The following is a 13,701-nucleotide window of genomic DNA, read 5'->3' on the forward strand; positions in this document are numbered from 1 at the left end:
AGACTGTCTCCTGGGACGTCGCTTGGATCCACTTGGGGAAGCTCTGCATTGGTAAAATCTACAGTACGGGTTGAGGTAAAGGGCTCTTTCATAGCCCCGCAAACAGACGTGTCTTCAGCAGAGAGAGAGCTGCAGTGTTGTAGCTCGAACTGGGAGGCAAGGTGCTGGGAACTGTGGGAAATGGGGAAACACGGGAAGGGATGGGGTCAGAGACACAAGTTAATTTAGAGGCTGAGAAAAGACTTTGGAGGGTTTCTGTGGGAAGACTTCTCTGCTAAGATTAACCCAAACGTCCTCTGTGGAAGCAGTTTGACGCTTCGGCTGCAACTTTTGGATTAATATACTCGTTAATAACCAAAAGAAATAATAATGAAATAAGATAATATAAGATAATGTGTTCAAATGGCTTAAAGTTATTTGTAGATTAAAGAACAATTCTGAGTAATTTATTAAATAAAATGCCAAAACAATCTTTGAATTAAGTTTATTAAATGTGAGGATTTACTGATTTTCTCTTTTATATCATTGAAAAATTAACAGAAATTTGGACTGTTACCTCAAACATATTCAATTTACTATTACTAACCACAGAAAGTTACACATTATTGCTTAAAATTTTTATTTAATTTTATGTTTCTTGATTGCCTGACAACCTCAGAAGTTGTCCTTTTTACACTTCAATGTGCTGTTAGGTGGATTTTGGTCCCTAGGCTAGCTGTTTCCACCTGTTCCCAGTGTTTGTGCTAAGCTAACCTTCTCTCAGCTCCAGCTGCTACATACCGGTTATTTACCCAAACAAGACACAGGAGTGGTATCAAGAAAGCAAATAAAACTCAGTTTAACACACAAAAATTGACACATGGGCTCTGTTACATCAAATGATAAATATAATGTTTTGTTTTTGGCTCAAAAAGTGGTTCAACTTTTAATTATTAACATTTCAGTGATATGGTAAAATACACATGAAGCTTAATGCTGCATACAAAATCTTTATGTCACAAGTAACATGATACCAAAATCTGTGGAGGCCAAAAGTGTTCAATACTAAAACAGACAAAATATATAACACTGATACTGTAAAAATAATTAAATAAACCTTTGAAACTCATCTCATTATTATTACAATGTTATTTATTCTGCTTTTCACAATAAGAGAGTTTATTGCAAGATCTCATTTTATTTCATATTGACACTTTTCAAGCAGGACAAACAGTTTTTTTCTTGAGCAATAAAGATGTTGTGAAAAGAAACTGGATGAAATAACATTTATAACATTGAGCTGAGTTAAAAAATGTATTAGGTTATTTGAAAATGTGGATTTTATTGCAGGTTTTTAGATATTTATTCATATGAGTAATTATTTTGTTTTGCTAAAAGAAGTTATTAGGGGGAGAGAGGAGGGCAGATAAATATTATTTTGGCTGAAGGGTAGTAACTTGTATTTTACCTAATTTAAGTTGGAATAGAAGAAATTGGACTGATTTAACACTTTAATATTGATTTAATATGTTCATGTTAGCAGTTGGACTCTTCAGTCCAAACTGAAATAAGTCAAGAACTATTTGATGGACTGACATTAAGTTTTCTACAGACATTCGTGGTCCCCAGAAGATGAATCCTACAGACTTTGGTGATCCCCTGACTTCTTTTAGTGCCACAAGCAGATCAAATCTTCCACTTATCTAGTGAAATATCTCAAAATCTACTAGATGGATTGGCACGAAAATTGGTGCAGACATTCGTGGTTCCCAGAAGATTAATCCTACTGACTTTGGTGATCCTCTGATGTTCCTCTAGCGCCACCATGTGGTTGGCAACTATTGGAGGGATTGATATTGCTTTAGTGATCCTGACTTTTCATCTAGATGGTAAACAGCCAAATAAAAGAAAGCATTAATAACTCGGGAAGGGGTTATTAATGCTTTTTCTCCTCCTCACCACCACAATCATCTTCACACAGTCCCTTATTTTAATATTGAACACTTTGGGCTTCCACACAAGTCAAGGTGAAAAGGTCTCTATCTGCCCTTTGCAGTCATGAGGTGGATTTTGAGGGCCACAGTCAGCAGTGTCTGTTAGTGGTAATGCACTCGTCCAATAGTTCCCGTCCCTGTGACCAGGATGTCCGGCTGTCCGTTCCTCCAGATCTCCCTGACGATCCGTTCCCTCTCCTCCAGACGTCGGGCCTTCTCCAGCTCCTCGGCAGAGGCGAAGACGTTCACGCTCCTCAGAGTGCCGTTGGACTGGCTGCTGCGGTCGCTGCTCAGGGGCCCCATAGTCACTTTAGGGATCTCCACCTCCTGCCCGTCTTCCTCCGCAATGCTCTCCTCCTCCTCATCCTCCTCCTCTTCCTCGCTGGACTCCTTCAGCTGTCTCCTCTCGGGGGAAGGGGGAGGCCTTCTGGGGCGGCGAGTCCTGCAGGCGACGCCCACCACCATGAGGCACAGCGCCATGAGCAGGCCGAAACAGACGCCCATCATGAAGTAGAGGGCGAAGCTCTCTGGATTGGCTGTGTGGGTTCCATAGAGGGATTAATATGACCTCAGACATAGTACAGTAGTGAAAGTAATTAAATAATCATAAAAAGTATGTTTATGCTTCTTTATACTTCTACTTCTCTACATTTCAGAGGGAAATATTGTACTTTTTATGTCACTACATTAATTAACAACTATGATTACTAGTTACTTTTCAGATGAAAACAATAAAATGTCTTGTTTTTGATTAAATTTTGTCTTTAAAAAACATTGTTGGGAAGCTTTGTTACATTTAAGATGCCTATGAGTTGTTTTCAGTTCCCAAAGAGACATTTCAGATTTCAGATTTATCCTGTGACCTTTTGGAGTTGGGAACCCCTGAACTAAACTGTTTATAAAGTGGTTAAAAACTAGTTCCATCTTGACCATCTGCAACAGTAACATGCCACATATTGTAATGTTGAACCAGTATTAACTGTCTAATAATGTCATATATAACAATAAACCACACCCGGGTTCAAAAACGATATTTTGAGTACATTTTGCAGATAATACCTCTGTACTTTTACTACTTCTTATACTACAAGGAGATTTCTATATAGAAAATGTTTGCTACCAGGTCAGATTCCCCTTGAAATCAATGAAACGAGGCGGTAGAAACACTACCACGTTTGTCTACAGGGGGCGCCAGAATCAACACAAAATAAAGTTCCTTTTAGGGGCTTTAAGTGGGATTTTGAATGCAGGAGTTTTTACATTAATGTATTGTTACTTATACTTAAGTAAAAGATCTGAATACTTCCTAAGAGAAACTACATGAAGTGCGAGTGAGTTCGCCTGAGCAGAAACAGAACAAAGACAGCAGATACACAGTCAGAGTACAGCAGTGATATGAGCCAAAGAAAACAGGACACTGACGTCCCTGGAACCGATTCAGGACAGACAGACACAAGAAAACTCTTCTGTTGAGGATCTGCTGTGATTCTAGTTCCCAATGGTTTCTCAAGATTCATATTTGTCCAAGTCTGTGGTAACGTCCAGTATAGACAGGAGGAACAATAACAGTGATCAATAACAATAATAGAATAACAATTTATAGCTGACTGGGGAAAAAATGTGAACTATTCCTTTAATGTGAAGCCATCTCAAAGAGGGATTTTTCACTTTCTCATACGGTTTCATTTTAAAGGAAGAGTTTGCATATTTTGGCAAATACACTAGCTGAGAGTTAGAGGAGAACAAAACATTTTTGCTATCTTTGGACAGAGCCAGGCTAGCTGTTTCCCCCTGTTTCCAGTGTTTATGCCAAGCTAAGCTAACTAGCTTCTGGCAGTAGGTTTGTATTTGACGTACAGGTATTAACGAAACGGCTCATCTAATTCTCAGAAATCAAGAAGTAAAACTTTAGAATTTGGCAAAATCAGATGGAAGTTTTTTATTATCTGTGCTGGTGATCATCTTGTGACCGCATTGGATTCATGTTGCGAACTGCCGAGGGAGCCTCGAGCCCCAGGTTGGGAACCACAGTTATGGACACACAGGGAGGTTTTACCTTTGATGTGAGCGTAGGTTGCCATGCTGTTACTGAGCAGCTCCATGTCTCTTTTAACAGGCTCCATCCTGATTCACTGTCAGTTCAAATATCTACCATCTCCAGGACTTTCCTTTTACACGCCGAACTCCAGGACCGTCCACCAAACGACAGATCCTGTCACACAGAGAAAAACACAGTTAATATATGCATTAATGGTTCAATCTGATGTACTTTGTCACTGGGGAAGTCTGAGCTCATCCAACGGATGCCAAAAGCCTGACAAAGTGTGTTCCCCACCCATCGTTCCTGGGATCTAAACTAGTGTCAGAGGTCAGTGGAGAAGGACATTGTGTTCCTCGTAAGTGTTTTACACTCAGGCCTGCGGTTAGGACAACGTGGGGCCCTCTGCGTCTGATAGGGATGTTTATATTTATGACATCAGTGCCTGAGGAGGCTCTTTTCCGGCATCCAGGAAGTGGTGGGGGTTTTTTTTGGGTTCTGTTTTTTCCCACAGAAAAAGTGACATGACATATTTTGCGTGTCGAATTGCATGTCCACCGGGAGAAAAATATAATAACAAATTACAGACAAACTGTTGATTTTGTTTTATTCTCTTCAGCCTTTGAATGAGGGGAACTTTTTATGAAGGGTTTGATTCATTATCTTTTCTGTTTGGTAAATAATACAGTTATAAATTACGGTAATCTGATAATAAATTCTCATTGGTTTCACAATGTATGAAACTTATAAAAAGGTTGTTATGATAATCCATCACATCTGTAGTTGTAAATGTTTAATAAGTTGTCATTGATGAGATGTGCTGCAGTCTATCAGAGATGTTTTTTTTATAGACAATGGGATCCTTATTAGAAAGTCCTACTAAAGGTGACAAAAATAAATTTACTCAAAAAAGTGAGTAATAAATAAGTGAATAAATACTGAAAATGGTTGGTTTTTGTTGCTGTTGATGGACGTTATTGTCCCACGATACACAAAGGAAGCAGAGGAGCTGCTCACAGCTGCAATGAATTAAAGCTAATTGTGGATGGTGGTGAGACAGTTCCTGGGACACCTCGGAAATAGACATTTTAAAGTCTATCTGTGAAGTTTAATTGTCACGTAATCATTTCCTGTTAGTGTAAAATGTACAAAAAGTGTTGATTTTAAAATAAAATATGTAATATTTCTGAATTAAAATGTCTATAAACACTAGATATGTTATATATGTTGTTAAGTTGTGTACTTATATTATCCAAAATGTGTCCAACAATGTTCAAATCATTTTATTCCTGTAACGGTGCGTTTCACTGGTCTCCTGTCAATGGTGTCATATCCCCCTTTGTATATGTGTTGTGTCATAAACTGATTTTTTAACCAGTTTTAAGCCACATTATTACGATACACTTTAGATCTCGGACGTTTTTAACTCTATATTTTAACCAGATGAAGGATTTTAGTCAAGTTATCAGACAAACAAGCTAAACTAATGTTAGCAGCAGTCGGAGAAACACAACAACCTTTTTCAGTGTTTTTACTGGTTTTAAACAACAGCTCTGGTTGTTTTGGAGAGGAAGATAAGTCGGCTCTCGGTAGAAACCTCCTTAACGATTAACACTGAAGGAATCCTAACCGGGACAATCTGACAGCAATGGTGGTGAAGACAACAACTCCCATGATCCCATCACTCACGACGCCATCAAACTACATCTTGTGTTATTGTTTTGATGTGCGAGATGCCCCCTTTTTTTTTTGGAATTTGTGTGAACCAGTCCTTTAAGCGAGTGAGAAACTGAGGGTAAAGAGCGGGGATTCGGTCGCAGATGGTCCCACGGTTACAGTAAAGCTTGATGTAAACACGATGACTGATATTTCCCACCCCCTCACATTCCCTGTCATTACAACAACAATGTGCGTGGGAGCCGAATGTTTTTCTTTCTGTTGCTTTCTCTCCAGGGAGAAACGAAATCGTGCCCTGCTCCAATTGCTGCCATTGGGGGCTTGAGTTGCTCTCCCACCCTGATCTTTATCCTGGTGACTCTTGGCAGAGCCTGTACACTCTCAAAAGGCTTTCTTTTTTTATTTGTTTTGAGGGGCAATTAAAGCGATAGGCGCTTTTGGTGGCTGAGTCAGAGTCCACTGACTCATGGGAACCGATGGTTCTCTACCAGCGCTGCCTTCTGTTCGACATTTAACTCACAGACGAAGCATGACTCCATCTGCACCCTCAATTTGTGGCCCCCAGACCTTAACAACATAAGTGGGCAATTTAGTTTTTCGGTTCAGCTGGTGTAAAGTTGAACAATGTTTGTTTTAATTAAAGGCCGGCCTCCAGTGGTGCGACATCTCCACCGTCAGACTGTTTATAACACTGAATCACAGATACCAACTTCTTATCAAGTCGTGTTTCCTGTAATTTGAGTCTTTAAAGGAATTGTTAGATGAGTAGATTGATGCCACTCTCGTGTCTGTGCGATAAATATGAAGCTACAGCCAGCAGCCAGTTAGCTTAGCTTAGCATAAAGACTGGAAACAGGGGGGAGCAGCTAGCCTGGCTCTGTCCAACGGTAACAGAATACTACAAGAACCTTTAAAGTTCACTAATTAACAAGTTATATCTAATCTGTTTAAAACTTGAGTTTAAAAACAACAATGTGCTGTTTTATGGGCAGAGATATTTCTTGTAGCAGTTCTTTTTTCTTTGTACGGAAACAAACAAAAGAGATATAACGTGTTGAGCTTTAATGTTGCTGGATTATGTTAGAAAGTTTCCCCCTGTTCCCAGTCTTTGAGCTAAGCTAAGCTAACTGGCTGCTGGTTTTACTTTCACATTTAGAAATCAATCTTCTCATCTGACTCTCGGTAAGAAAGTAACGTTTCTTAGAAGAAGTTGAGCAGGTTGATAGTGCAGTAAGAATATTTCTACAATGTAAATCAAATTGTTTTCGTCGCAAAATCAAGTTGAATTTTTCTCGATTCTCCTCCAGAGACGAGTTTTATTCTTTCATGTTTTAAAATCTAATTTCAGTAAACTTCTTAAAGAGTGTCAGGACTTCAAATTATAAACAGAAAGTATAAAATTAGACAGTGACAGTCGACTATTTATGCAAACAACACTAATAATTTTAAATCCTTGCAGAAGCACACTCCTGTTTTCTCACTTGCAAGAATAAAACTATATATATATATATATTTTTATGCAGAGCTCCACGGGACTTCACGGCGGGCACTTTGTGGTGAAGTTTGTCCGAGCTGGAAGCACAACACAAATACCAGAGGGAGACAAATGTCCATTTTATGCAGCCGCAGTCTCGGGGCAGACACATTTAACACCTAACATTTCCAGACAAGTCCAATAACTTCTCGACTTAACTATACACATACAAAGCCCGGCAGCTGTAGCTGTTTATGTAACTCCATAAAATGCACTCCCGTTCAACCCTCCCACACTTCCTGCTTAGATAATCCTATTTAAGTCAAAAGATGAAACCTGAAACCATTGAAAATAAGACTTGTTATTTTACAGTAGTGAACCCTGCTTCTCACTAAATGTGTGCAGTCTCTCAGAGTTGCTGTCAGAAATACTTTATTGTAGCACAGTGGAAAGTGAACGTAAGAGGGTTTAATAAAGGATAAAAATAGAGGAATTAATACAGTTTTCTTTGTGGATTTATATGGACACATTGTAGCTGCTGCACCTATAAAGACTTTTATGGCCTGTGGTATAAGACATGGTGCAGGCTCTGCTAATAAACTACTTTGTTGCCTTGTTTATTGCCTGACAGCAGAGCAACTGCACTATATTTGGGAAGATCCTTATGAAAATGAAAGAAGGTTTTAAAACATTTTGTAAAGCAGCTAATATATCCCCAACAAAGAGCCCAATAAAAGTTTTAAAATGTAAAGGAAAAAGAGTAAAAGATGAACATAAACTCAAGTCAGAACATCACTCACCTCAGTCCTGGATGAGAGCTGCACAGGTTGACGTTCACAACGCTGGAAAAACAAGGACGTTAGATCCAGATTTGAACCGGATCAGTCAGCCCGGCACTTGGATAAGATCCCATAATCTGGACAGAGAGTTTGTTGGTCACTCAGTGTTGGGAGACAGAGGAGCTGATGTTGACTGCCGCAGACAGAGCAGCCCTCCACTTTGGTCCACTCCCTGTCATCCTTTAGAGGAGGAGGAGGAGGAGGAGGAGGAGGAGGAGGACCAGTCGTGTTGAGGAGGAGGTGTTTCCTTTTCCCTGAGATAAGTGAAACTCGTGCACCACTCCAAAATAAAAGCCCTTAAAACAATGCAGGTAAACCACACTTTGGAGTCCCTCCCTTTTTTTTTTTTTTAATAGAAATCCACCTTTTACTGGAGTTATTCTGCCACTGTGCAGATTTTGAGCCACACTGCTGACCGGAGGGAGGTGATTTCTCCTCTGCCGGCCACAGACGCACCACAGTGAGGTCTGTTCACTGTTAAGCCAGGAGGGTGGAACAGGAAATAGCTAGTCGGCTGCCATGGGCACAGGACCGCGGTGCTTCAGGGGGGCTCGTGGATTAATTGAGCTCTTTGTATTTTAATCTCAGCGTCGGGGGGGGAGCCAACAGAGTTTATTAAGCAAACAGTGGAGCAGCACACAGGCCAGCAGGTTCTGTTGTTTGGTGGAGAGTGATTAAGTACATTTAGTCCTGTACTGTAATTAAATAACATTTTATATTGTGTTTTTCGATTTAATCATTAATCATACTCATTATTTTTAATTTATTGCTCTTACAGTGTTTTCATGGTGGGTCTCTCCTCAAAATGACTTTTACCTGGATAAAAAAAAGGGAATTTAAATAGAATTTCTCCTCTAAACACTCCACTTTACTTTAACTTAATAACTTATATAAAAGAAAATAATCCAATATTTCACCCAGACGCACACGACATTAAAAATCCTATTTATGTAAGAGTACGGACATATAATCAGCAAAATGTACCAGAAGTATCAAACATATAAATACTCCCCTGAGTATAAAATGGCCCCTGTAAATAATATTATATATACAATATAAATGGATTATTACTGAGGGGTTGTGAGACTATTAATGAGGAAAGAATTGACACAAATATACAGAAACATGTTTTCCTGTGTTTGTTTTATATTAATTTGTTGTGAAATATTGAAAAAATTGGGCCTTTTATTTAAGTAAGTAATCTGAGTACTTCTGGCGAAGTCTGCGGCACCAAACCAGGCCGTTACATGTCGTAAAAGAATTGTTTATGCGGTCGAGCCTCCGTAAAGTGCTATTCTGAGTTGAGTGAGTGTTGATGTGGCACTCGGTCGTGTTTTTAGCAAAGCAGTAAGCAGTCATTATGTGGGCTGCTGTCATTCAGACGCTCTCAAGGTTGGTTTTTAAAGCAGTCAAGAGAAAAATATGTCCCTAAAAAACACAGAGGCCGCAGCCAAAACAATGATCCAACCGCCAAGGGACATTCCTGTGTGCATATTGCTCTTAATTTACTGCACGATTCACTCAGGTTCAATGATATAACCGGTGTGTGTGTGTGTGGGGGGGGGGGGGGTTTATCTGCACCGGCCGCCTCCGCCTGTGTTATGTCAGGCCTGTCCTCTTCCTGACACTGTGTAGGAATAACATACCCCACTGCAAATTCCTCAAATTCCCAATCCTATATGTGTATTGGGAGAACACTGGGACGTGTTTCCAAGCGAAACACTCTCTTCCTTTCACCCGCTCCGCTTATTTCCATTGGCTGTCCCATCCTGCCCCGGCTGGATGTCACAGCACCAATCACAGGAGAGAGTGACAGCTCGCCGATGCATGCAGCGGAGATGTTTGTGAGGTGGAAGCTGTGGAAACACGGCTGCTTGTTTTTCCTCCACCCGACTGGCACTGATCATGACTAATGTTTTCCTGCATATGGGCAGTTATTAACTCTGGTTTCACAGACAGACAGATGGACTTTGTGGTGCATGCCAGGAATATTCTGCAGTAAACACACTGCAGGGCCACACCTGCACACACTGTTAATTGTAATATGTTACATTTTATTTTAATAAATGTGCTGGAATAGAAACTTTTGTTAGTGGACAATAAGTTGATTGTATCGCATCTTTATTCATAATTACTGTATTTATTTAAAAAAAATGTTCAAAAGAAATTTAGGACGGTTATTTTGTGTCAATTACAAACCTCAAACACAATCACCAAAACACAAAGACACTGTTTAACTCTTCAGCCAGTCCCTCTAGGATTTTGTTGTGGCCTAAAAATGATTTCACGGCAGCTTTTGAAAAAAATAGTGACACATGTAATGCGTAATGTAATTGCGATATTTGTAGGCATTTCTTTGCAATGAAATTGTGGGTGAAAAGTTAAAACTGTCATTTTTTTGGTACAATTCATGAAAAATTAAAGGGAGCTTGTGTCTGCATCGTCTCAACGAGAGAGAAGGAAGTAAGTTTGGTCAAATCTGTGGAAAATCTGCAGCGATTCGCTGGGGATTGGTTGAAGTTGCGTTAACTTCCTTGAGTAGCTGGTCCAGCGGTTACCAACAAGAGCTCGACTGATGAATGGGCCAATATCAGCTTATCACAGATACATTGTTATAGGTGTACATGTTAGATCCTGCAGGTTTGAAGTAATTTAGAAAGTGTCATTACATTGTTTGTTCCCCAGAGAGAACTCATAAGATTATATTCCAAGTTAAAATGTCCTGCTCAGTCTCAAATAGAAGAGAACTTCATCGAAAATGTTAAAGTGTGGAGCCACAACAATTAGCTGATTAATCAATGGACGAAAAACTAATCGGCAACTAATGATTTTTTTAACACGCTCTGGTTCCAGCTTCATAAATGAAAGTATTTGCTGCTTTTCTCTACTTCATATCACTGTAAACTGGGTTTTGTTCAGATATAACAAGGCATTAGGAGACATCACTGGGTTGTGGGGAAGTATATTGGTAATTTTACACAATAATGTGACATTCTGTAGATAAAAAGCTCCATCAATTAATCAAGAAAAGATTAATTAAATAATGAAAATAAGTCAGGCTACATTGCCAACCTCTTAAAATAAATTAATGTAAACTTCTGACTCCTCATCACAGGTTGTGGCCTTAATGTGCACACGAGTTGTAGGCAGTTCAACTAAAGAGTTATTTGAAGGACTTTTAGAGGCCTGAAGAGATGAAACTATCAACTCTTTCAACAACTGTGACCCCTGGGGTTGTAAACTGCTGATCTAGCAGGATGCTTGTCCTCAAATCTGAGAAGGAAAAAAAAAGGAATAATTGCTTGTTGCCTTCAAGTATTTTTGGACAAGCAGAACCCAACTGATCCTTCAGTGAAAAAAGTTATTTTGTTTTCGTGGCAAACTCTTTTCTGCCTCCTCCGTGACTGGCAAAGTTGCGGACTCTGTGGATCCTGGCCAGCTGGCTCTGTATGGTCTTCATTATGTCCACGTTGTCCGGGATGTGAACGTAGCGGACGTTCCTGCCCGTGATAAACAGGTCCTGCAGCTGGGTGAGCTGACCCCGTCTGTCCCGGTACAGCACGTTGTCCAGACGTATGTTCATGAAGGCGTCGACGTTGACCACGCGGCCCCGCGCCGTGCTCTCGTTCTTCAGGTCCACCGTGGTCACCTGGCCCTGCAGGCCCTGCAGCAGGACCACCATGCTGTTCTCTGCGATTGTGCGCTCCCGGATGGAGTTGACCACTTCAGTCGGGCCCGACGGCAGGTGTTCGGGTTCCTGCTGTGACTCCATGGATACTGATGAAGAGGATGTCAGGAGGTCAGGGACACCTGCAGACAGGCAGAAGATTATCTAATGTCCTTCAAAAGACTTTGAATTATCCATAAAATGAACAATTATTATGCTGCTGACATTGTGAACTGAGCCTCGTTACTGAAAACTAGATTCACCAAAAGACCTTTTTCACAGCAGCTATTGGGACATGAAACAGTAGGATAATCACAGGTGTTACCAGTGATACTAATTAAGGTTCTGTTTAGTGTAGCAGAGCGTTGCAGCACCCGGACCCTCCAGAACAGAACAAAAGCTTAATTTGTTTTACTGGTAACATCCGTGTTTGCGCTACTATTTCATGTCAAACTGGCTGCTGTGAAAAAGGTCTATTCTGGTCTTGTGATCACTGAAGAAAAGTGAACACATAATTGTCTGCAATATTACTACTTTTTCTGTTCAATTTAATATAAAACGTATTCTCAAAGTACAAAATGAGACAATACAACCAAGGAATGTGTATAATTGTTAAGAAAAAGCTGAAAATGACCCAAACTTTTATCTCTCTGATCAGACACATACAGTCCTGTGCACATTCATTGCAGAGGAACTGATGACAGTGTTGTCTTTCTTCAGATATGCAGTTCACAAAACTACTCCACTAAATCAAAATCTGCTCAAAGACGGTCGACCAACCCCCTTGAGAAACTCTATAAATCAGCCCACACGTTCAATGTTTCGTTTTAATGTGTGTATCTTTGTTTTTTGTCCTAATTTATGTCTTTTCTGTGATGCAATAAACTGAATTTAATAAAGCACTAATTAGGAGTGAGTCAGCCTCTCTCAGCTGCACCATTACTCAGCAGTCATTATGGGAGGAAAATATCAGCTCAGGACAAAACGAAGGCAAGATATTATTCTCTAAAAGATCTCTAAAAAACAAAACAAAACAAACCTTAATCATTTTTAGAAAAACAGCAAGAAGTTTTGGTCTCGTTAGAGGAGGTTTCACAGCAGAAACACAGGACAGGAGCTCACATCTCTTTAACAGATGCACTGTCATAGTGATAAACTATTGGTGTGAACAAACACCAGCAATAAAAACAACATTCACAACATGTTTACGACTGAATTATCACAGATTTTAAACCTCTGACAGTCAACAAACAACATATAACGGTGTATCTAGCTCATACAAAAGCCTGTGTGGCTGTGAAATATATGTACAGGCCTTATATAGACTATTAATGGTATAGGTTTGTGAAGAATGCAGCTAACTTCATTTAGTAATTTTACAAACAGTTTTATAACGAGAGACTGTTACAAGTTGAATTAGCACACCAGAGCCTCTAGAAAGCACATATCACACATATCACACGGTTCCTCTAACGTTTTGTTGTGTGCTACGTTTACCTGCGTTAGTTCAACCCTTGTTTTTAATGTGAAAACCCCGCAAACGGCGCCGCAGGTGCAGAGAAACCCGTTCAAAGACGTCAACAAGTTGGTTTTCCCGCAAGAAGTCCGAACCAGGAAGCGGAGCGTCATGACGTTTCACCTAGCGTCGAGCGTGATGACGTTTCAATTTCATCACGGAACAACAGCACCCTCTGCAGGCTGCTCCGGATAACAAACTAATACACATTACAGGGTGTTTATTCCCTAAATATTATCAATCTTTACAAACCCTGAATATTTTAAATGCAAAATAGGACCATATACTCTCCATTACGGTAAATAAAATAAAATATAAAATGAAATATATGATGATATGATAATTATGGTCAGATGGATCATGTGAAACTGATGAAATAGCAACAAATGTACAATGTTAAGGAAAAAACATGTACATTTAAATGAAAGAGCATGTTTTTTAATATATCTTAAGATAAGATATTCCTTTATTTATCCCCCTTTGGAGAAATCCAGGTTGACACAGCAGCAATAGGGCA

General features: G+C 39.8%; 2 protein-coding genes across 2 annotated transcripts; both read right to left on the reverse strand.

The window, feature by feature from the left end:
- Positions 1–468: 468 nt before the first annotated feature.
- Positions 469–8,198, reverse strand: eva1bb (eva-1 homolog Bb (C. elegans)). The gene is made up of 3 exons (XM_051389744.1): positions 7,963–8,198; positions 4,030–4,185; positions 469–2,509 (listed from the first exon to the last, which is right to left on the reverse strand). The coding sequence occupies exons 2-3, from the start codon at positions 4,094–4,096 to the stop codon at positions 2,076–2,078; spliced, it is 501 nt and encodes a 166-aa protein (XP_051245704.1). The 5' UTR covers positions 4,097–4,185; positions 7,963–8,198; the 3' UTR covers positions 469–2,075.
- Positions 8,199–10,105: 1,907 nt separating this feature from the next.
- lsm10 (LSM10, U7 small nuclear RNA associated) lies at positions 10,106–13,279 on the reverse strand. The gene is made up of 2 exons (XM_051391085.1): positions 13,166–13,279; positions 10,106–11,811 (listed from the first exon to the last, which is right to left on the reverse strand). Exon 2 carries the CDS (start codon positions 11,771–11,773, stop codon positions 11,363–11,365), a length of 411 nt encoding a protein of 136 aa, XP_051247045.1. The 5' UTR covers positions 11,774–11,811; positions 13,166–13,279; the 3' UTR covers positions 10,106–11,362.
- Between the last annotated feature and the right edge of the window lie 422 nt (positions 13,280–13,701).

The sequence above is a fragment of the Dicentrarchus labrax genome, unplaced genomic scaffold (genome assembly GCF_905237075.1).
Source record: "Dicentrarchus labrax unplaced genomic scaffold, dlabrax2021, whole genome shotgun sequence".
Taxonomy (NCBI): domain Eukaryota; kingdom Metazoa; phylum Chordata; class Actinopteri; family Moronidae; genus Dicentrarchus; species Dicentrarchus labrax.

Excerpts from the sequence above, each read along its gene's own strand:
- eva1bb (XM_051389744.1), bottom strand. The coding sequence starts at position 4,096 with ATGGAGCCTGTTAAAAGAGACATGGAGCTGCTCAGTAACAGCATGGCA. Across the intron at positions 2,510-4,029 it reads AACCTACGCTCACATCAAAG|CCAATCCAGAGAGCTTCGCC; the intron begins GTAAAACCTCCC and ends GAACCCACACAG.
- lsm10 (XM_051391085.1), bottom strand. The coding sequence starts at position 11,773 with ATGGAGTCACAGCAGGAACCCGAACACCTGCCGTCGGGCCCGACTGAA.